This window comes from Vespa crabro, chromosome 9, assembly GCF_910589235.1.
Source record: "Vespa crabro chromosome 9, iyVesCrab1.2, whole genome shotgun sequence".
NCBI classification, from domain to species: Eukaryota; Metazoa; Arthropoda; class Insecta; order Hymenoptera; family Vespidae; genus Vespa; species Vespa crabro.
This window is the reverse complement of record NC_060963.1, coordinates 7,794,604-7,819,933: the sequence shown is the minus strand read 5'-3', so window position 1 is coordinate 7,819,933 and position 25,330 is coordinate 7,794,604. Positions and strand designations below refer to the sequence as shown.

The window sequence follows — 25,330 nt, the reverse complement described above, 5'->3', positions numbered from 1 at the left end:
CTTTTTTTTTTTTCTTTTTTTTTCTTTCTTAAGGTCGAGAAATGAAGCATGCAATGAGACAATTGAGTCAAGCACTAACGTTGAGTCATGATAATTTCTATCACCGGATAAGAACTATCCATTTTTTTGCTCGCAAATGATTGGCTTACGTGGTCTCGCTCACGCAGTCGCCCGCCATCGACTTTGAATAATAATCTAAATGTTCTTGCCAAAGCCCATCGTTCGTCATTAGGAGTCTTTGATAAATCATTGGTAAGAAAGAGTATTTTGCAAATCTAACTATGTGTCGTAAACAACGACCGACGAAAACGACAAAAAGGACAAAATGCGTTTCTCTTCCCCCTTTGCAAGCTTAACAATCGTTTCCCTCTCCTCCCCCCAACCCGCGCATTTACTTACGTGTTCTTTGTTCTTAAACACCTTCGTGCACGAGGATTATTTATAGATCGAAAGATTCTATAGTTTACATAATGTGCACGTGTTTGTGCTTCTGTATGTGCCGTCTATGCGTTTGTGTATGCATGTGTGTCGCGAAAAAAAAGGGAAAAAGATAGGTAATCTAAGAACAAGAAACGCTTCACAAAACGAATCACGACTTCGTCTCCATTTATTTGAGTAGAGGTATTTAAACGGATCGGAGTATTTCCTGGAAGACACTCCCCCTAGTGATTCTATCTATTCGAAAGCTTGCATCGTTAAGTTGCTTCCTTTTATTTCTCTCTCTCTCCCTCTCTCTCTCTCTCTCTCTCTCTCTCTTTCTTTCTTTCTTTCTCGTTACACTCTATAGTTTCATTCACGTTTAGAGCCAAGCAACGACGCGGCCAATCGACGTTGATCGAATTAAAACGAATTCCATGCGTTTTTCGATTCGTTCCTTCTTGGCAAAGTATCGTTTCTACCATCGATAATGAAAGAGATAGCCAAAGAGTAGAAAGAAAGAAAGAAAGAAAGAAAGAAAGAAAAAAAGAAAAAAAAGGAACGAAAATGTTTTGACGAACGGATTGCATAAGAAGTTACGCGTGATGTGTATAGAATGGCATGTATGTACATAAGTATGTGTGTATATGTATATGTGTATGTGTATGTACCGTTCTAACGCGATTTTCATCGATTCATAATGAAGTCTGTTTTTGAATTTACGACTCCAGCGAAAGTCGTAAAACTACTTCCGGTAGTGTAGCTTCTGGTGTCCCTTCGGGGCTTTGACTTTATGAGCCATGACGATCGAAATTCGTCCGTAAAGTAGACCATGTTTTTTTCCACTCGAAAGAAGAAGCACTCATCCTCGGGTTCCCACGGGTTAAATCTCTTTGTTCTTTCTATAAAGAACAGAGAGAGGGGGGGGTGGAAGAGGGAAGAAGAGTCTTTCCGTTCTTTTTAAAGCATACTAAAAAGCACAAATATATATATATTTTATTACATATAAGCACGATAAAATATATATATTTTATATATATTATATTTATTTTATATATATATATATTATATATATATAAAACTTATGTAATTTATATATATTATTTATGTGTAAATTTATATATAAAAACAATATGTGTGTATATATATATATATTTTTTTTTTTTAAATATATTGTATTGTATTGTTTTAAAATATCTCAACTACTTTACATTTACGAATTTTTCTTCGAATTTTTCCGTTTCATTGCGATACCTAAGTACCTGGTTTCTCCGTTTCTTCGTTCGTTCCAACGTCGAAGGAGTAGAGGAGACCAAATTTAGAATCGAGGTGTATCTTGTCTCTTTCCGACCTATACTCTTGCCCCTTGTACGAATAGAACACGATTGATCTTTCTGCACCCTGTCGGGACGACACCTTACTATTACGAATTTATTTCGAGAACATCGGACAGCTGTAGGAATAAGATAATAAAATCTAGTTAACAGGATCCAGATATTATTTATAGTTGTTGTTGTTGTATTATTGTTGTTGCTTTTGTAAAAATTCGCAATGATTTAAACGAATGAAAAAGAAACGTTCGTCAGAACTATTTTCTCACAAGAATCATTTATTTTCCTGGTATTAGAACGATGAACGAGATTTCGCAAAAGGATATCATCGGCCGATTAATTCGCATGATTCATAGATGATCTAAGATTATAAAGAGAGGAAAAGCGAAGGGTTCTAAAACTGGCATGGACGGTCCTGGCTTCCCTGGCATTGCTCGAGGGAATACCGGAGGTGAACGGAACAGACTGCTCGGTGCCAGTGCCCGCATGAAACCCTCTCCCTCCCTTCCCCTCCCTTCCTCTCTTCATCCTCATCTCCATTTCCATCTCCTTTTCCATCCTACTCTTTCTCCTCTCTCTCTCTCTCTCTCTCATTCTTTCTCCCTCTCTCTCTCTCTCTAATATATATCTATCTATCTCTATCTGTATCTCTATTTATCTATTTTTCTCTCCTTCTTTCTCTTTCTCTCTCTCTTTCTTTCTCTCTTCCCCTCGAATTCTCTCTTTTCATCCCTACTAGCGTAACGATGCGAATACGTCCACAGAGGTCGTGCTAAGGAGAGTCAAACTCCCACCTTACGTAATCTTTATATCACATGCGATCGCAACGAGATCCGCACGCGAAATCAAGGCCGATAAAGAGAGCGGCTCCTACTTCTATTTCTTTATTTCTTTATTAATAATCTTATCGAGAAGATCAAGGAACTTGTACCCAATCGAAATTTCTTTTTTTCTTTCTTTCTTTCTTTATTATTTATTTTTCTCCTTTTTTCTTGTTGCTTTTTTCTTTTCTTTTTTCTGTTTCTTTTTTTTTCTTCTGCTTTTTTCTTTTTTTTTTCTTTCTTGCTCCAAACATCCAACTCTTTACCCGGTTTCTTCTTCGATCATTTTTTTTTCTTTCTTCTCTTTTTTGTTTTGTTTTCATTTTCTTTTCTCTTCTCTTCTTTTCTGTGTAAACCTACTCCCTCTGTAAAAACAGGGAGAAAGAGGGAGAGAAAGAGAGAGAAAAGAGAGAGAGAGAGAGAACGACGAATCAAGCTTACCCGGTAATAGAACGTAAGACAGCATTCGAAGCTAATTTTGATGCACGCATTGCTCTTACCGTTTGACTCTTAAACATATGCGAGAGAAAAGACACGAACGACCTAGATGCACATTATGTCTAACTATATCTATACTCGTACTTACCTACTTGCTACTCTGTTTCGGACGTGCGTAAATCGGATCTGTTGCATGTAAGAGTGAAGAAAAAAGCAAAAAGGAAAAAAAAAAGAAAGAAATAAACAGATATCGTCGATAATCGTTTTCTTCTAATATGTTCTTTTTTTTCTTCTTTTTCGTTTTCTTATTTTTTTTTTTTATTTTATCTTATACGATATCGCTTTATTTAGAAACAAAAAAAAAAGAAGTTAGCCGAATCATTTATCTGTCCTTGCGCGTGTTGTTTTTTACGGCTCGAAGCAAATTAGGCAGACTCGATGACGTTTTCATCAAGATACGTCGACTTGAATGTTCGATTATTTTAATTGCTCGACACATGAAAGGAAGCTTTGTTTATCCGATTGGGAGATTATAGGTTTACGTTCGTTCTAACATACGTGTCGATAATAGACGACATAAAAAAAAAAAGAAAAGAAAAAAGGTAAGGAAAAAAAAGGAAAAATAAAGAAAAATTAAAAAAAAGAAAAGTTCGATCTTACGTTCGATCTTACATTTGATCTTACGTTCGATCTTACGTTCGATCTTATGTTCGATCTTAATGCGTTTGATCTTATGACCTTTTACGACTGCGTTCTTCGACGTGTTGTCGCGTCTCGAGGTAGAACTCGTGAAACATAGGAGAAAAAGTCGATAGGGGTTATCGATTCGTGGGAAAATTCCTCCTCTTTAATCGCGTCTTCTTCTTTGGATTTTGTTCGATATCGTTATACGTCTTTGGAAATTTCTCTTTCGTTTGAATCCTACCAGAGAAAGAGACAAATCCCCTTCGTAAGGTTATCGTCGTTGAAAGCGTCGAAGACATTGCATCATTCGGAAAAAAAAATATATTTTTCTGTTTATATATATATCATTGCGACACTATTAAATTTTATTTTTTATTTTTCTCAATCGCGAAACATTAGTTGCCTTTGTGTTACATCTCCTATTAGGTAAAGTTGTTAATGCGAAAGGAAAAAAAAATAGAAAGAAATATAAATAAAGAAAAAAAAGGAAAGGAAGGAAAAAAAGAATGAAGGGAGGAAGTCGGGGAAAATTTTAATTAGCCATTGTTAAATCGTCCGAATCAACATCCGCGGTCAAACTGAATTTCGAAGAACATTATGGGTCTTATCGCATTGGTCATAGAAAAATAATATCTTTATGACTCGCGTGGCACCTTGAACAAACATTTTCGTTTTCATGCCGAGTGGAAACGTTATAGCCAAGAATATTCTTGATTTTATTGGATAATCTTTATCTCTTTAACTACTCGTCTTTATTGGTTTCTTGCCTTTTTTATTTCTTTTATATATGTTTGTGTCTCTTATATGTGTGTGTGTGTGTGATAATTTTTCCTTTTTTTCTTTTTTTTTATTCACTTTAAAACGATCGACTTTAAAAAGATCCATCGCCGTAATTATCTTTTATCTCTGTCGTATATTTTGTTGGAAAGATTTTCCACCTTGCAACTAATCTGCTTTTTGATTTGCTTCGTATGAATCATATCGATGATAATACTTCATATTCTCGTTTATCTCGTTGTTCTTTTTATTATTACTTTATTTTTTTTGTTTTTTTTTTCTTTTTTAAATCCCAGCGGTATTTCTTTCTTTCTTCAAATGACAACGAATGACGTCCGAGTGTGATTCTGTCGAAAAATTTCTAGTGGGGCAAAAACTCTTTTCCTGGATAATAATGAAATAAAGCAGATCGAGCGTGTTTTAAAATGCGTGTTATTCAACTTTTTTACTTCGTTCGATTTGTATTGCAAGATTATTAATAAATATACGCTCGGTTTATTTTTTGCGAAGCGTAAACGAGCTCTTGTTTTTTTTTTCTTTTCTCTTTTTTTTACATTCGCACATATGTATGTAAATGTGCGAATTCATGTTCAATTTATCGATTTCGTTCGAAAACCACGGTGGATATCGTACACTAGTGAAACTGGAAATATGTCACGGGCGGAAACATGTAAGAGCACGAATAGAAAGAACTACGTTGCAACGAGATCGATCAATAAGAACTTTTTTCGCCTATTCATTATATACAGAAGTTACGTATGTCCATGGAACAATACAATCTCCCAAAATATTTTTTTTCCTTTGTTCTTTTTTTTTCTTTTTTTTAAGTTAGTACGAAAGCTATAGTTTTAAATTAATAACAATTAAACGCATAAATTAAATTATATAAAAACATACTATTGTCATTAATTTTGTCCCGTTAGATATGATATATCCTTATAAATAGAAACACGATAATTATTTTTCGACTGTTGATATAAGATTTTGGTAGAATCTTCTCTTATACGCTCCACCACCGCTTAATGCGTTACGCGCTACGCTTAGTTATTTATAAGCACGAGCTCGTTCCGAATATCGTGCGTTCTAGCGCATAATCCGTTCGCCCATATTATACTTTCAAGAGAAACAAAGAAAAATGGTAACCCAAGGAAATGTGTCTTTTTTTCTTCCTTTTTTTTCCTTTTTTTTCTTTCTTTTTTTTCCTTTTCTATAAATTGCATCACTTTTTTTGTTCATTTTATTGTACAGTAATAAGTCAGTGATTCATTCGAAGATTTGTCATCTTTCTTTATCTACTCACGAATACATCGTCTGTTGAACGGAAGTTCCACGAAAAAATGCATGTTATACGTGATTGTATGGAACGCGAGTTTGTATGTGAGAATAGTACGTTTGCCGAAGGAAGAATTAATTAACGATAAACCACAGGTGGCCGTCCAACAAATAAGCCAACCGTCATCGATCGTCTAGACTTCATGTTTTCTGTTCGTTCTCTTTATCGATTTTTTTACTCGAGAACGAAAAGAAAGTTCTTTCTATTATCGAGAATAGTTAAAGTCTAAAAAAGAGTTATTTAAAAAGCAGACTTTTCTAATAGGGGATCTTAATAAAAGGGAGAGAGAATAAAAAGGAAGCCTTGTCCATTTTCTTCCTTTACCACTTTCCCCTTAACTTTATTCCTTCTCAAATGGTCCGTGGAATTTTTCAACATGGTTGAAACGAAAATTATCCCAGAAAAGTTTATCAGAGAAAATGAGAACAATCTCTTTTCGATTCTCTCTTAGTCTTTGCTCTTTCGCATAAGGGAGTAAAAGAAAGAGCCCTTTTGGAAATGTATGAAAATCATCGGAACCCTCTCTTTCTCTCTCTCTCTCTCTCTCTTTTTCTAAAAAGAATAAATTTCGAGAGATCACGATAAGCGACTCGAAGATATAGCGGAAGAATAACGATTCTTCTGGAATTTATCTATTCTTCCGTTCTAGTTTTGTATTAAAAATCTATTCTGTACGTGTGTGTGTGTGTGTGTGTGTGTATTCGCGCGCTTTTTTGTGCATACGTGTTCTTCGTTTCCTTCTATTAACTTTTCTCGGCACGTGGATAAAATTATTTGGTAAATCATTAATCATTCGTTAACGAGACGTAGCTTGATGTTCGATGCATTCATGACCAGTCTAGCAAAATGTTTTTAACGCTTCGTTTATAATCTGAGATTTCTACTGTTTTGAATTATGCAGAGCCTTCTTTGTTCCACGTGAATGCAAATACACATGCTAAAAACTATATGTATATATATATATATATACACATATATATACATACATATATATATATACATATATATACATACATATATATACATATATATATATATATATATATATATATATATATATATTTACAATCTTTGTTATTATAATGAATGTTAAATTACAAATTTTCATTGCGTAAGATCGTATTCGATCAGCTACTATACGTACGTACGTATATACATACATACATACATACATACATACATACATACATACATACATACATACATACATACATACATACATACATACATACATACATACATACATACATACATACATACATACATACATACATACATACATACATACGTACATACATACATACGTACATACATACATATATACATATATACGTACATACATACATACGTACATAGATACAGGTGTATATTGAATTACATAAATATTCGTAGGTAAATTTTAAAATCAATCTGACTTACGTCAACCTTATGGTTTTCTTCCAATCAGATTAGCTTCGTTCAAAACATTTTCGATCACGTAAGTCGTAGATGATCGTGACACATTTCTACACCTGTACGTATTCATTTAAATTATTGTCAATTTCTCAGAAAATTATTAATGTCAATAGCGATGATATTATGTAAATTTTAATGTTACAATTTTATTAAGATTGAGTTAGATATAAGAGCAGTGAACTTTCGATTGAATAGAGACGAAGGTCCGTTAAAGAAATCGTTGAGGACCCTCCATGTAAAAGGGAATAGAAGAAAAATGAAGAACAGGCTAACATAACGATTACGACTCTCTTCTACTCCAATTGGATTTTATCGAGAATGAACTCGGACGAATAGAAATTGAAAAGAAAAAAGAGAGAGGGAGAGAAAGAGATGAAAAATCATTCTTTACATTAAATATAGGCCACGTTATAGTAGGTGAATAAATATCAGTGATATTGTTTCTGATGTTTCTAGATTATATGTCGATTTTTTTTATAGAAAACGAAAAATATAAAAGTTTTATTGTGAAACAAACACATATGCCGTATCGTATGTATGTATATATATACACATACATATATATATATATATATATATATATATATATATTTATACACACGTTCGGGTTATCTCCTATATATGTAACAGTTGTGAGTCAACATAGTAAAGGAGAAGAACAAAGAAACATAAACTAATGCATTGAAAGATGACGGGTTGTTGGCTCGATCGCGATTCTTATCCGACATTTAGTCGAAAAAATAGAATATCATACATGATTAGGTCTATCTATAGTCTTTTATGGTTTATTTCAAGTAGCTGACGAAACTTGCTTCCGCGTTGCATCAGTCTAACGATAAATGCCGTCGTTGTTTACCGATCGTTGATAATGATGAACTTTTTTAAATATTTCTTTTCTTTTCTCTAAAAAAACTAAACCTGATTCTTGACAAAATAACAGCGATATCCTTAACTTACGTGAAATCGTAAGACATCTGTTGTTTTCGCATGCTTTCGTGCTTTTCGTGTGTGTGTGTGTGTGTATTGAAAAATTTGTGCTTGTAAAAGATGCGACTCGATTCGATATATCAGAAAGTTATTTATTTTTAAATTATATTTCATAATTTTCTCTGGTCTAACGTGAAAATGAGTTATGCTTGACAAGAAGGAATTTAAGGTTCATATCGATAGGCAAACAACACTCCCCCTCCTACCGTTTCCTCCCCGTCCCACAGTCCCCCGTTCCAAGTATCGTTTCTAGCTTCATATCGAATGAGTGTGATGTAGTTACATACAAAAGAAAAGAATTCGCGTAGGGTGCATATGTGGCCTTTCTTTTCTTTCGGAAATACTCCATCTGCGTTTCTCTTTATGAAACTTCGAAGGGTCCTCCCCTTCCCTATGCCCGACACCCCACATCCTCCCCTTTTAACTCGACACCGACAAACGCACTTGGAGGAATCTTTTCGATCGTTTATACTCGCCAGTTGAGTTTCGAACGTATACATAATATGTATATATGTAAGTATGTCGTAACATTCGAGAAGGGGCGGGGTGAAAATAAGAACGTAAAACTTTAAGTGAGTAGCCGTGGTATGGGAGGGAGAAAGAGCGAGGGTGGGAGGGCGGGAGGAAAGAGACGGGTACGAAGGAAGAGGAAGGGGTTCTAGTTCTCTCGAAACAGAAAGAACGATTTTATTTCGTTGCCCAAAAAGATTTGATGGTATCTACCTCGAGTTTGTTTACGAACGTGCTTGTTTACGACGAAATATACGCGAATGAAAGCCTCGAAATGCTTTGCAGATAACTCGAGTGCATTTCTCAAGCTCCTCAAGGTGGAATGCTTGTTTTCTTTCTTCCTTTCTTTTTTCTTTTTTCTTTTTTTTTTTATTTTTCTTTTTTATTCTTTTATTTTTTTTTCCATATATTCTGAGCTTCGAGAGATTCGCCAATTTACGTCATCGAAGTTTGGCAAACTACCAAACATTTTCTTCTTGTTGTAATCGTTTGAACAATCGATCGTTATTCCCCCATGGAATTTTTTTTGATACACTACTACTACCCCTTTCTTCTATAGATTTTTCAGAGAGAGAGAGAGAGAGAGAGAGAGGGAGAGAGAGAGAGAGGGAGAGGGAGAAGAAAAGAAAAGAAGAAAAGAAACAGTTAGAGAAGTTTAAACTTCAAATCGTCGCGGAACGATACACGTGATTTTTATCTCAAACAACTTTTATCAAATGTCGTCCTGAAATATATCATTAAAGATAACGGCGTCCTTCCGTTGTTCACTGTTACCATTATTATCGTTTTGCGTGTACCTGGTTGCATGCAAAGACGCCCTGATAAGCAAAAAGGTTCTAATGATATACGATTACATATTTGTTTCTATATTCTCTACCTTTTTCTTTCTCTTTTTATCTTCTTTTTTTTTATTTTTTATTTTAATATTTAAGAGATCTTAAGATGAAATCTTTGAAGAAAAACGATCTCTCGAAATATTCACTTTCTCTATCTGCCTTTACATTTCACGATAATTCTGAGCATACATCTTATGTACATTCACACCTATATACGTATAATGCATTAGCACATGTTTTTTTCTTTTTTTTTTTTTTTTTTTTTTAACGAATCGATTTGCTCTGTAAACATCGTTATCTGCCGCAAACCTCGACTTTGAGTTTGAACGAGCTAAAGAGATTGGTTTCGTCACGTGGAGGGTGCTTATTGCAATACTTATCATCCCTCTATTGTTATAAATAATCTAATCAACTTGTATTAACACTTGTATATTTAAGAAAAAAAAAAAATAATAATAATCCAATAAACGATGTATTATCGTCTATCTCGGTTGTTTTTTCTCGCAGCTTAATTTTCAATGTTCGAGTTTTATAAGGGTAAACTACGTAATCAAGATACCGTGAAAAATCGCGAAAGCGAAAAGAGAGCGCTGACTAATAACGCTCCGAAGCGAATTATAAGATGTAAGAACACTGATAGGCTTTTAATATCGACATAGAAAAATTTTCTTACTATCGATATATTACTATCGAATATTACTATCGATTTAAAGCGTTTGAGAAATCGATCTCAAGTCGGTTACTATCGTTCGATCTTTCTTTTTTCAATCTCGTCGTCTCTCGCGATCGAGAAAAAGAAAACAAAAATCGATTAAAAATCAACGATTACGTGTAACTTCTGTATTATAAATGTGTATAAATGTACGCTTACGTATGCATATTCACAATTGATTATCACACATGGTATTTTGACTGTTGTTTACTCTTAGTTTTCAAATTGTGTTTGTCATCGATGATGCAGCTTTTTAAAGCTCACTAGGAAATAATTATATCGTATTTGTATGATTATATCATAATGAGTTAACAACTTTTATTATATACTTCGTTTTCACAATCTAAGGTATAAGTATGTATCATTATTATAATTTGACTTATCTTTTCTCTCTTTTTTTTTTATTTAAAATAGAAAAAATTAATGAAAAAAGAAAAAAAGTTTTTGGAGGCGCCGGGCATCGATCCCGGTACCTCTCGCATGCTAAGCGAGCGCTCTACCATCTGAGCTACGCCCCCATGATGCAATACAATATTGAATCTATCTTTATCAGATAAATTATCTAATTTCCATTTCAAGTGTATTGTATTTAGTTTCATTTCAATTTCTTTGTCACGCGACACGTATAAATATAATTCATTTACAAAATGCTTACCAATGCGTAGAAGGGTGATCAAAATATCGTTATGATGTAAATTAAAAATGTGTCTCTGTACATTTCGCACATCGTAAATTATTTCAATGAAAATATTTAATTAAGACTACGTTACAAAGTCACTATTATCATAACAAATTTCTCCTTTAATGCTTTATCGTTTCTGAATAAAATCTTTAAACCGTGTCAGATCGTTGCACTTAGCAACTAGTTGGACGGAAGTGACGCAACGGCGCGGTGCAGCTGTGCTCTTTTACATTATACATCGAATATGGTATGACTTTCTTTTCCAACGTTTCACGCTGACCCCTAGTCAGACGCGTTACTTTTTAAATGTATTATAATGTATATACACATAGCTAAATCGATCCAACGTTTAAATCGATTTTTTGAAAAATTTTTTATCTTATAATCACTATAACGTCTATTATTATAGAACGATAAGGTTTTAATAAATAATTATTAAAAATCATGCCAGTATCGAATTATCGATATTCAGGACGAGATATCTTTCGGGATTCTGATTCTTTGATCAATAATGTATATGCAAGTATAGATAGATCATACATAGATCATATATTTAAATCGATCCACCGAAAAATCCTATATCCTTCACTCGCAACCTGCTGCTTTATCGAAAAACGATAAGATTATAAGGATTAATTATTAAAAATCGATATCAGAGACGATATCTTTCGTTATTTTGATTCTCCTAATCAAAAATGTATACGCAAGTACAGATACATATATAGATCATACATTTAAATTGATCCTTCGAAAAAATTTCATTACATGCAACCAACTACTTTATTCAAAAACGATAAGATTTAAAGGAAATAATTAGTAAATATCACAACAGTATCGAAGCATTGATATTTTTCGTGATTCTGATTCCCTAATTAGGTGTTCATAATAAAATATAATTAATTACAGATACATAGATACATCATACGTTTTAATGGATTCTTAAAAAAAATTCTGCATTTTTTTATATGCAATTTACTGCTTTATTAAAAAACGATAAGATTTGAATGAATAATTAATAAATATCACGACAGTATCCAAGCGTCGATATCTTTCGGGATTCTGATTCTATAATTAATAATGTATATAGTATATGTACAAATACATGCATATATCATATGTTTAAATCGATTTTTAACAAAATTTTGTATCCTACGATTGTATTCACGTTCATTATTCTAGAACGATGAAATTTTATTAAATAATTATTAATAATGACGACAATATTGAAGTATCGATATCTTTCAGGATTCTAACTCTTTAATTAACAATAAATGTTTATAATAACGTGTATAAAAATACAGATACATATATAGATTATATCTTTAAAACGATATTTCGAAAAATCCTGTATCTTATACTCGTAACCTGCTGCTTTATCCAAAAACGATAAGATTGTAATGAATAATTATTAAAAATTACGACAGTATCGAAGAGTCCATATCGGATGACGATATCTTTCAGGATTCTTATTCTATAATTTATAATCTATATATGCAAATACATACATACATAGATCATATCTTTAAATCGATATGTTAGAAAATTCTATATCCTATATTTGGTATGTTGTTTCATAGATAAAAGAACGATAAAATTTTAATGAATAATTATTAAAAATTACGATAGCCTTTCTATCGTAGAATCGATATCACAGACGATATCTTATTCTCTAAGATTGGATTCTTAATCTCGCTTATAACTTTACGATCATCTATAATTAATGATCTTTCAACTATTTCCTTTGAAACGTAATACAAAATGTTTTTTGTTTTTGTTTACATCAAATTCGAGTACTATCAACGATTTATATATACGAGATTTTATTGTTCATTTTAACGACAAATTCGTGAGTCTATTTATTCGCGAAAATGGAATAGTCTGTTATCAACACTTCTGATTCATAGTCGTTAAACGATCTTGAGCATGCTTTCACGTGCTGTCGTTATCGTCGTCGTCGTCGTTGTTGTTGATTTACAAATCATTTATATGCACTCAGGTTTTTCTTTTTCATTGATGATATTAATGTCTAAAATAAAGATTAACTGTAAAATTTAAAAAAAAAGAAAAAATCTGAAAAATTCAAGAAACTTCATATTATGCAAGTAAATCATTTCTTCGTCCTTCATCGATCTTGAAAATGTGCTTCCAAGAAAACTCAGAATCTCTTCATCGATTTCCAACTAGATTTTTTCATTCGACGATCTATATCAGGATCGATCTTAAAGTGTTGGTAGACTTTTTAGATCAATGAAGCGTGATGTTTTTTTTATTTTTGTCTTTTTTCTTTCTTCTTTTTTTCTTTTTTTTTTATTTTATTTTATTTTATTTTATTTTATTTTATTTTGTTCGAGAAATTACGCAAGAGAATTATTCTTGCCTTCCTTTCTTCTTTCATTCTTCCTTCATTCGTCTCCCTCTCGGAGTTGCCGAGAAAACCGGCCTCCTCAAGGTTCTCGCTTTTTCTTTGTCGACATCGGCTGCTGTACACATCTGAACATTTTTCCAATTCGATTTTCTACTCCCTCTTTCTCTCTCTCTCTCTCTCTCTCTCTCTCTGTTATTCTCTCTTTCTCACTCTTTCGCTATCTCTATCTCTATCTCTGTCATTCTCTTTATCGTTATTATGTTGTTATTGCTAATAATATTTTTTGCTTGTTACTACTATCATGTAATTTTATCTCTTTTTCATGAGACTGAGACTTTAAAAATATATATGAAATCTCTCTCTCTCTCTCTCTCTCTCTCTCTCTATCTCTATTTTCTTGTGTCATTCGTTATTTGTCCTCTGTCCTTCACAAAAGAGGAGGGAAAAATATGAAAAGAATACGTAGAGTTGTACGACGATACGTGTATTATTTTTAACGATGATCTGATCGCCCTATCGCGCGCGAGAGAGTTAAATAGAGAAAGAGAGAGAGAGAGAGAGAGAAAGAGAGAGAGAAAGAGAGAGAGAAAGAGAGCGCAACTTCTTTACCTTTCTCGTATAGAATATGTACATAAGTCGCGTGCTGACTTTTACGTAATCGTATCGATCTTGTCTCGATCTAGTGGAATTCTTTAGTTCGTAATTCTTTACTTCGTATTCGGCCCTTTTATAAAGGAACGGATTTATTTTAATTACGAATTGAGCGATCCATGATCTCTAACGAAAGGGGGTGGTAGAGGAAGTGGAGGGAGTAGGCAAAAGCAGAAGCAGAAGCAGTGGTGGAGGTGAAGGAGGAGGAAGAGGAGGAAGAGGAGGAGGAGAACGGTGATTCGTAGACTTAAGGAGAAAGAGAAAGAGAAAAAAAAGGAGGAGGAGGAGGTGGAAAAGGTGGAAGTGGTAGAGGTAGAGGTGATTTCCGAGCGACGAAGCTTATAATAGCATATGGCAGTGCTGTAACGAGAGGCGCTTTCCCGAGCGTTGACCCCTTCGCGCTTCCAACACTAACCTCGCCCAAGTAGTCGCTCCCGAGAATACAAAATAACAGAAACTTTACGGTTGTTTGTCGTAGCACTCGAAGGATCGACACGATCGACTACACAATCTTCGTGGAAAAATTATCGGATTCTCTCCCCCCCCCCCTCTCCCCCCTCTCCGCGCCTCTCTCTCTCTCTCTCTCCCTCTTTTTCTCTACCATCATTTTATTCGTCTTTTTAACCAAGAAGATCTATTCTTATTGTTGAATCTATCTCCGTAATAACCCTCTTACGTAAAAGGTCTTTTATTCGTCGACAATAAAAAAGATAAAAAAGAAAAAAAAAAGAGAAAAGAGTATCAAAGAAAAATTCAAGAAATGTCATGTCCTTCCATCTCGCGTTTCGTTCCTTTTACAAATATACAGGCGAACGCGCGCGATCGGAGTCGTTATCCTTGGTGGCTTTAAAATCTGAAATCTAGACTCTCGCAATTAGAGCCAGCTGTTGTTTCGAACGTAATTAAATATGTCGTTCAACGTTAGAGACTCTCTCTCCCTCTCTGTCTCTCTCTCTGTCTCTCTCTCTCTCTCTCTCTCTCTCTCTCTCTCTCTCTCGTTCTCTCTTTTTCTCTCTATTGTGATTTGTAAGTTCGATCGTCGAAGAGCTCTCTTGTTGTCGAGGTCAGGATATTATAAACTCTCTTAATACTCGTTTTGCGATATTCTACATGTGTAGATTTATAACGCGAAGAATTTATTATCGGTATTATGGATCTAATAAGAAGGAATATAGGGAAATAATTAGAGAGAAATTAACTTTCTTATGTCATTAATATAAATACTCATTCGAAAATAAAGAGACAAAGGAAAAGAATTTTCTTCGTTGTTCTTTCTACTTTCTTTCTTTCTTTTATTTTATTTTCTCCCTCATCTCTCACCTCCCTCGGAAAAAGAACACCTATTATCCTCTTTATATTTCTTTGATTTATAATAAAATTTTATTTTCATTATTACGTTCACGAAGTATTTCCTAAGGACGAGATAAGAAGATTAGGAAGACATGTTAGCTGCGATCGATCAATGGCTGGTAAACGTTGTATAGATACATCGTCAACAACGGCAATCGTTGCGTCATCCGATTCTTCCTTCTTACCTACGAAGATGGTGTGCTATCAATTCTCTCATTCGCCGTTTTTAATGATATTCAAACGATTAGGATACGACACGATAGCTTTGAGAATACTAAAAGACACGATAGGGTATATTACGAGGAAATGAGACATTGAATAAAAATGCTCAATAAATGTTCCACCTCCGTTGTTCTGTTACATCCTAAGAAAATGAGTTGATATTTTTAGGTCGGTTAATACCTCTGTTGCTAAGGCATCAGCTGATCGAGCCGGCTGCTCGCACACTTACAGTGCCGTATATTTCTAATACTTATATTTCTATGTTTCACTACGAACGATCAATCGGATTTTTAAAATCATATCATATTCATCTTAAGTAATATTTCGTGATTGGTAATGAGGTGAGATGAGATAAGACGAGGTAAGTCAAGGTGGAGTGGGATGAAATGAGGTTAGGAGGGAAGTAGAGGATACGTTGTAATTAAAGAGAAGAAAAAAAATAAAGAAAAGAATTAAAAGGAAAATCAAAAGAACAATAATAAGGAAGAAAAAAGAAAAAAAAAGTAGCCCTTTAAATAGTTTAACATTTAAAGATAAAAGTAAAGAGGAAAGGTTTCTTTGTGTGATGCTTTGGAAACGTAAGAGCGTGTACGACACTGTCGACCAATGACAAGAGCGAAAAGCCGGCTCTTTCCCACCACCATGAGCTTTTTCTTACCCCCACTCTTGTACGAGCCGGCCAGATGATCGCTCGGCACGAGCGCACGGCATCGAGCCGTCATCCGGCGTCAGTTAGCAACCGGCTCTTATAGGAATATGACACGACTTTTCAATCGTTAGTCTCGCTTAACTCGTGATGTTCAGTGTAACTTGATTCTTTATATTCTCGTGTTCCTATAAGTCTCTTCTTATTATAATCCATTTGTTGCATATTATTTTATTACTTTATTACACTTTAATTTCCATCTTCCACTGTAATTCCTAACGTTTTACTTTTTCCTTTTTTCTTCTTCCCCTTTTTTTCTTTTTTCCTTTTCTTTCCTTCTCTCTCATCTCTCGTTCTAATCCAATCGAGAGTTTCTCAATCGATATTAATCGATATAAACACGACGACCATCGTTTTTTTCCTTTTCTACTTCTTCTTCGTTTCGATAAATATTCTTTTGTTTGCCTTTTTTTTTCTCCTTTAATATTTCTTCTTCAAAATATTTTTTCCCTTTTAAATCCTGTTCCCGTTGGAAATAAATAAAATAGAAAGAGCAAACGAATATCGTAAAACGAGACGGAACGCGCGGTTAGTAATCAGTCTGTGATATTATTATGACTGGTAACTACTTATCGTCGTCGATATTTCTCGAGAGTGACGAATTAAGGACGTGTTACGGTAAAGGCAGGCCAAACGTGAAAACTCTGCGGTGATTTTCTCTCGACGAAGAGAAAAATCTTTCCTGTTTAAGAAGAGAAAGGACACACGCATCGATCAATCCGAGCTTCGTCTCTCTTCGCCTTTTTGTTTGTTTTTATTTTTATTTTTTTTCCCTCCGCCATCTCTTCAATTTTGTCTTTAAACTTTCTTGTAATAATAATCCGAGAAAGATAAAGAACGAGTGCGAAAGAAAGAGAAAAAGAGAGAAAGTCAAAAAGAAAGAAAAAAGATACGAACGTCATCGTCATCATCTAGTCGACTTTTTCTTAAACAACCCATTCGTCTTTCGTGTATATCTAGTGTAATTTATTAAAATCGAAGCAAAATTCCTGTCGCACACGAGAACGAATTCTGCCAGGAAGCGGATACTATCGCTTATCTTGGTGGTGCCTTCAGAATGGGACAAATTGGAAATGATGTAAGTTTTTTTATCCGTTATGTGTTTCGCTTTTCTTTTTTTTTCCTCTCTTTTTTTCTCCCTCTTTCCTCCTCCTCTTCATTTTCCTCCTTTTGCTCTTCTTCTCTGTGCTTTTTTTTTTCGCTCTCTCTCTCTTTTTTCTTCTTCCCCATTTTCTTTTTTCCTTCGAGACCAAAATTCGATTTAGAAATTGAAACGGAAATTTATCGAGGAATACTTACGAGATTCATCCTTCTTCTTCTTCTTCTTCTTCTTCTTCTTCTTCTCAGAAATATACGATTAAAATCTCTTAAACGATTTTGTGTTCTCCCTCGTGAGATTTGCCGTGAATGACATATATATTTTATGTATATATGTATACGCGTGTCACGCGTTTTGTTGCCCCAACGAAAGTGCCTCGATATATAGGTTTTATGTTAATTTAGAAAATCGAATTGCCAAAAGAGAGCATTCTTGACGCGTTCATCGTGTTCGATAAAATACATTTTACTCCGGCGTTTTACGTTTTACGAGATCTTCGATTGGTAGTGCCTCGTTGTAGTACTACGATTGAATTCTTTCGATCGGAGTTCACAAAGAATGTCTTCTTTTCTTTCCCCTTTTTTTTTTTATTCTTTTCTTTTCTTTGTTTTTGACACATAGAAGTAACTCACGTGCGATCGTGTAGTTAGAAATTCATCAATGTTACGTGATTTTTACAGAATCACCGATAAAAATAGGAGTAAGTAATATCTCCCCACGAGAGAGAAAAAACCGCAGATTTGTTGAGATAGCTTTTTACATGAGACAGAGAGTCAAAGTTAAACAGAGAGAGAGAGAGAGAGAGAGAGAAGAGAGAAGGAAAGAAATGATAAGAATCAATATCGTTCGAACAAATTGCATTTTCCCTAAGACAACGAAAAGTTAGGAAGAAGGATAGTGGATAAAAAAAAAAGAAGGAAAGCTTCGAAAAATTTGTTCGATCACTGAAAGAAAGAACCATTCCACCTGTTCTCTCGATCGAATATGTCGATAAGCACTTCGGCTACGTGCATATACACACGTATATTTAATTTTCGTTGTGTTTAATAGATATAATACTTCCCAGATACGATAATTCCACTCGACTGAATATGTGGCACACGGTGATTAATTTCATTCAAATAAAAATATCTCGACGCGCTATAGGTTTTCAAGCGAGTTATCGCAACGGATATGAGCGAGTTAAATAGTTCAGCCGTACTCCGAAGCCACCCGTTGCGAAAATTATAACGAGTCTCAATCGATCTACCAATGAAAATGCTTTGCTAGTTTGTTTGGATCTTTTATTTTTTTTCTCTCTCTCTTTTTTATCTCTTTTTTTTCTCTTTTTTATAACTAAGCATAAAATCAAGATATCTTTAATACACTGTGACAGTCTAATAGAATATTAGACGGTATTTAAAACGAATCTAAAACTTGTCTCATTCCCCGGATATATTTAAGCGGATATTATTAATTTTCTTGTCAAAAATTATATATCTCTAGATCGTACGGCGGCAATTTTGACACACTCGCATATATTCAAGCTAATAAATAATATATTTGAAATATTTATATTTGCGACTTTGTTTTTTTCTTTCTTTCTTTCTTTCCTTCTTTCCTTTTTTAGTTTTCTTTCTTCTAATATATGCAGATTACATAGTTGATATCTATTATCAGGTAAAATTCATAAAAAAAAATTTGTGATGACTCATAGTCACCGAACTAATGTTTTATAGTTACCTACTGTTTATTATAATAATTGTGATTCATGTTTCCATAGTAAGACTTTCATTCGTAGTTTTCAAAATCGTTTTGAACTTTTATTGAAACTTTACGAAACTGAACGTTCGAAAACAAAGTCCATATAGATTTAACTTAAGTTATCACATTGCATCATATTTGAAGAGTAGCTTTGTTACTGCTATAAGAAAAAAAAAAAACAAACAAAAATAAAAAGAATATATCGTCTAGTTCAAGCGCCGATAGCCACGCAAGAAATTGTCGATGCTGTTTACGTCACTCATGATGCAATCGTGTTTTAAAGCCAAGAAGATGCTAAGAACAACAATGCTAGCAATTCTAATAGCATCTCGGCTAAGGACGTGTGTCTTCGATCGATATTCTTCGTGATCGCGATGATCCGACATGAAATGTTTTTTTTTTTTTCTGTCTTTTTTTTCATCTTTTGGTTATTAAATAATTTGTATATTTTTAAAACTTGTTAATGATCATGGAAACACATGTGTCACTGATATATATATATACATGGCATCGAAGTAGATTACGAAACTGAACGCATTACTTACGTCTTCTTTATTCGTTTCATATCTATGTAAACACACGCGTCATCCATTAAATGTGAATTTTACGTATATAACGTAAATGACGATACCGGTTTAACCAATTTCCGTTGGATATTCATACCGACTAGATTGTTAAATTTCATCATCAGTTTATCATTTATAAGATTTGCGTGTATGTGTTTATATGTATATATCCTACATGTGTGTGTGTGTATGTATATATATATATATATATATATATACATTGTATATATAATCAAATTGAGACTGTCAATCTATTGGACGTTAAGCGACAATTTGTGTTTGGTCACGATCGTGACCAACAATTTTATGCACGACACATGTTGCATCGTTAGATATTGGTCTAGCACTGTGCAACGTCTCGTGAATCATTCAATTCCCACATGAATTTTTAACAATGTAACGTTGGATTTTAAACTTTTACATTCTAATATTTTTGTGAATTTCTTTTTGTTTTTTGTTCGTTTGTTTTATTTAAAATTCAAATAAGTATCAAAGAATCGTAATACGCTCTACTGTTTCTTTCTTTTTTAAAAATCTATTTTGACGATGTGGCAAAGGAGAGAAAAGAGGAGAAAGAAGCTTTTTTCTCTCTCTCTCTCTCTCTCTCTCTCTTTCTTAAACTACATGATGACGACATGAGGACGACGACGAGGACGTCGTATTAGGGCGAGAACAAAGAAAAACTGAAAAGGGTCGAAAGAAGTCGAGTTGCATCAGATTCGTCACCTTTTCCCTCTCTTCTTTCTTCGAGTACTTTTACGTACAGCCTTCGAAATCGACAGATGCTACTGTTGTATCGTTATCCTTCGTGTTTACTTGTTAACTTATGTCAAGAACGAGAGAGATACAGTGAGAGAAAAAGAGAGGGAGAGACACTCGTTTTTATATCTCTTCTCTCTCTCTCTCTTTCTGTCACTCTCTTTCTCTTTTTCTTTCTCTCTCTAGCTTCTAACATTCAACGGAGAAAGGGGCAATGTATCGTTTACATTTACACAGAACGAGTGATCTTTCGTCACATATAATCGTAAAAACATTCTGACCTCGCGAACGTTATCTATTTTCTTTACTTACATATACATACTATGTATATGCATATGTATATGCATATTAAAGTCTGATATATATGTAAATATATATATATATATATATATATATATGTGTGTGTGTGTGTGTGTACATATATATAACACAGTATATATATACTATATTATATATATATATATATATATATATATATATATATAGGTGCTCGTGTACGTTAGTATCTTCTCGTCTCGCGTCATTAATTCAAAAGAGAAAAGTTCTTTTTTTCTTCTCTTTTTTCTTTTTTTCTTTTCTTTTTTCTTTTTTTTTCTTCTTACTTATCGAAAATAATCATCGCGTTTCTCTTCGATGCGCTTTCCTTGTGACCCACTTTCTATATACTTTTGTCAAATTCCAAGCTAATATATACACAAATATCTACACAAATATCACACGAGATCGTTAACCAGTTATGATCATAGATCGTTTTAACATCATAAAGGATTTTATTATTAGCTTCTACATGTGAATATTTCGTAAAATCAGAGCCATCGATACTGATCATAAATATATCGAAGAATTTTTATATCCCCTATAAACATCATTTTATTATATATCGTGATGTTTATTATTAAGTTTATGTTTCGACGACGAACTCTCGAGTATCTAAAAATCTTCAACTTATTTTTTTTTTGCTTTTTGTGAAAATTAAATCTCTTAAACATTTATTTCGTATTATTATATGAATATGTATGTATATGAGCTTTATTGAAATAACATTGTATCATTTTTCTTTGATCAGATTTTGAAGAATGAAGTTGCTTTCTTTCTCGAACTCAATTTATTTCCGCTTGCAACGGTTCAACAGAGTTACATATTTCTATTCTCTCATTCATGAATCCGGAATTCATTCTTTATCTTTGACATTTAGCCTTTTTACTCGAGATTACCGGATAAAGTAAAGTTTGCTTCTCTTTCTCTCTTTTTTTTTATTTCATTTTTAGTTTCTTATTCCTTTTTTGTTCGTTTCTTCCTCAAACGTTGGTTTGTCGTTTTCTTATACGTTCACGACCGATGAGGGAGAGTTAAAGGAAGGTGAAGAAGGAGTGAGAGGAGAAGAGAAAGAAGAGAATATACGCATCTTCGAAAGATTTATCAACCGAAGAATATGTTACTTTGGAGTCCCTCATTCCCTCCCACTAGTAGTTCCCTCCCTTATTTTTTCTCTCTTTCTTCCTCTCTCTCTCTCTCTTTCTCTTTCTACTCTTTCTCTCTGTTCTTTATGTCGAGATCTCTCTGTAGGTCGTAAAATTGTTTTCCAAGGCAAAACCGGTTCTAAAGATCTGAGTTCTGGTTTCCAATGTTGTTTACGTGCGGTCATAGGCCGCCTTCGCTTCTCGAAGGACCTCGAATGGCCGAGGCACGTACGCGTATACATACATACATACATACATACATATATATATATATATATATATATATATATATATATATATATATATATATATAGATATAGTTTGTCTTTACAGGTTCCTTGTCTTGACACCCTCCAGTTGCCTTTTTTGTGTGCCACCGGTAAAACGACATAAAATTCTTTTCTGAATGAACAATACGCAAGTCAGAATGTTTCTCCGTCTTCTTTTTTTTTCTTTTTTTTCTTCTTTTTTTTTATGTATACCTTTTCTCTTTTAAATCTTTTTCTAAACTAATTTGATTCCTCGTAATAGTTACATAATGTAAATCTAGATAGCATGCGATCAATCACATCCTTATCTTTTTTTTTTTTTCTTTGCATGTTTTTTTTTATGTTTCTTTTTTGGTCGGTATCTTCGAATTTGCAGCATATCGAAAATTCAAAGCGCGTAGAATCTGTTCTCGGAGTTGGTCACTGGGACAGAAAATACGAGAATGAGAGAGAACATAAAGACACGCACTGTTAGTGAACGTGTAGATACTCGTTCTAACGCGTTTGGACATGTTCAGCTGTGGAAGGAAGAAAGTAATGTAGAGAAAAAATGAGAGAGAAAGAGAGAGAGAGAGGAGAGAAGTTGAGATAATCGTGAAAGCATCAGAGACGGAAGATTGGATAGTGGGGATAGGTACGGTTTTCTTTGTCACGTGGCGTACAGCCAATCGATATGCTGACAACGACGTCGAACGGACCAATCCGATGTCGGTAGTCTCGCTTGGCCTAGCTCTAACAGTGCCATCATCCACTGATAAGAAAGGGAGCATTGAACTCACGAGTTTTCTTTGTTCTCAATGCTTTAGCTTTTATCCTTCTCTCTTCTATTTCTTTTCCTCTCACCTTTCACGTTTTATATAAAACACGGCTACTATTGTTGTTGTTGATGTTCTGATGTTGATATTGTTATTGTTGGTGTTCTAACTTCACTAGTTTCTTATTTTCTATTTTATTTTTGTTTCATATATGTATATGTATATGTATATATATATATATTAACATTCATTCATTTTTATTATTTTTCTTTGAATGAATATATTTACTTTTACGCATATGTAAGTACCTATATGTGTGTGTATATATACATAAATAACATTTTCGTATATTCAACAAAACTTTCTTATTGGCATAATATGAAACATTATGCAATACGTCGTCTGGGTCTTTGGAGTAAACGTTATTTCGATGTTCGTCGTCGTCGTCGTCGTCGTTCCCTCTAGCTAGTTACAGAAGACACAGCAAACGTTGTTGCGTTTGACATTTCGATATCCTCCGTTCCTCTCGGCGTTTCTCTTCCTAAGACATATGCGGGCACACCCAGCTGTCCGTAATAACGACTTGGTAGAATCATCATAAGACCTTATTATAACGATATTCTTATGTATTGTTAAAGCAAGATGTTTTCTACAGCTAATGCTAATCAGCTAGCTATCGTATTCTTTTACTCCGATCTTTCTAAAAAAAAAAAAAAAAAAAAAAAAAAAAAAAAAAAAAAAAAAAAAAAAAAAAAAAAAAAAGAATTAATGGATTTGTCTTCCTCGTTAAAGCCCATAAAGATCGATATATTTTGACGGAGTAAATATGGTTGTTATCTAACGAACCAAGTTCTTTGATAATTTGTCGTTGATAGGATAAGTCAAAAAGATTATAATAGGCCTTTTTTTTACTGTCGTGATAATATGTTTATCTCTTTGAATTAAAGAGATTGTTATATTTTAATTTTTATTTGTTACATTTTTATATTACTCGACGTACGTTGTAGAAATTCTAAAATTCTCTTTCTCTTCTTTTTTCTTTTTTCTTCACTAATGGTTTTCTTCGTAACAACTATGATTCTTTGGAACGACCCTTAAATATCGTTGCCTCGAGGAAGGTCCACATTTAGGTCGGCCAACGCAACGACTCCTATGGATCGAAAATGTACGACACGCACACGTTAGAAAGAACCGATTTACGGTTTATCAGTATTTTTAAATCAAGTTCTCGATTAGATTCCCGTTTGAATCGGATCTTTATAATGGATACCTTTTTCTTTCTTTTTTTTCTCTCTTTTTTTTTTCTTTTTCTTTATTTTTTCTATATTTACGATATCGAGAGAAAATATTCGTGTTTTTATTTTATGCAAATTTTAACGTAAATTTAATTCTAATTTCTAATGTGGAAGATGTTGATAATGTATTTATTTATGTACAATAGACATACGTGTTTATGACATTATTTATTTGAAATCAATTAAATGAATTAATTCATTCTAATGGAACAAGTTTCTCTTTCCATTCCACGAGACATTCTACCGTCTTTAATAGAAATCTAAGGACGTTGATCGATAAGATTTTTATCGGCACTTGATTATTATTGTACTTGTATAGATTAACGTTCGAATCGATTTCTTTCGATCTAAACAAATATGTATGATAGATATCGATTCTATTTGTATCATATTCAAAGTCGAATAAATCGAAAAAAAAAGAAAAAATCGGTTGGATTAAAACGTCAATTTATATAATCCGAATTGAAACAAAGACGATAATCTTATTTATGAATAAAATTAATTTCGATTTGGGATTCGTTACGAAAGAATAAATTTTGGTTCGTTTTATCCTGTTAATACGGATAAAGATCTTCCATACGATTCCATAAGCATACGCGCTTTCGTAAATACCTCAAAAGAAATTTTCGACGAGAGAGATCGAAAATATTTATCGAACGAAACGACAAGAGATAATCGTATGTTCCGAGGTCAATGTATTTATACGTATAGTATACGACAAACAAGAGTTTTTCGATTACGAAAGAAAAAGAAAAAGGAAAAAAAAAGAAGAAAGAAGATCGTTAATTTTCTTGAAGAAGATGGAAAACTCGAAAGAGAGAAATGATCCTTTAAGATCGGATCTTTGGTAAATGGATTGATACCTAAAAAGCTTTTTAGGATATATCTTCGAGGATATGTTAAGTCTTTAAATGTAACTCACTTAAAACTCTTCCTTTAAATCTCTATATCTTTATCAGAATTATCGATGAAGTCAAATGGAACAAAAAAAAAAAAATAAAAAAAAAAAAATAAAAAAAAAGAATAAATAAAAAAACAAAAAAGAGAAAAAAAAGGAAAAAACAAAAAAGAACAAAAATCGAAACACATTGGGGTGGTCCTTTTCCC

General features: G+C 33.3%; 1 protein-coding gene, 1 long non-coding RNA gene and 1 other non-coding gene across 5 annotated transcripts in view; 1 reads left to right on the top strand and 2 right to left on the bottom strand.

Annotated features, from left to right (window-relative positions):
- The window catches only part of LOC124426539 (sestrin homolog), a 90,899-nt gene that overhangs the window by 57,024 nt on the left and 8,545 nt on the right, over positions 1-25,330 (top strand). Inside the window, exon 1 of one of the 3 annotated variants that reach the window (XM_046968323.1) lies at positions 16,267-17,355. The exons of the other annotated variants lie outside the window; for them this stretch is intronic. Coding sequence (XP_046824279.1) covers positions 17,335-17,355 — 21 coding nt within the window. The 5' untranslated portion in view covers positions 16,267-17,334. Of the gene's footprint in view, positions 1-16,266; positions 17,356-25,330 lie in introns of those variants that run through there. 3 annotated transcript variants of the gene reach the window in all.
- Positions 592-5,615, bottom strand: LOC124426546. Its single transcript, XR_006942764.1, has 2 exons — positions 1,680-5,615; positions 592-1,387 (listed from the first exon to the last, which is right to left on the bottom strand). It is a non-coding gene; the product is annotated as an uncharacterized LOC124426546 (long non-coding RNA).
- Positions 10,747-10,819, bottom strand: Trnaa-agc. The gene has a single exon. It is a non-coding gene; the product is annotated as a tRNA-Ala (tRNA).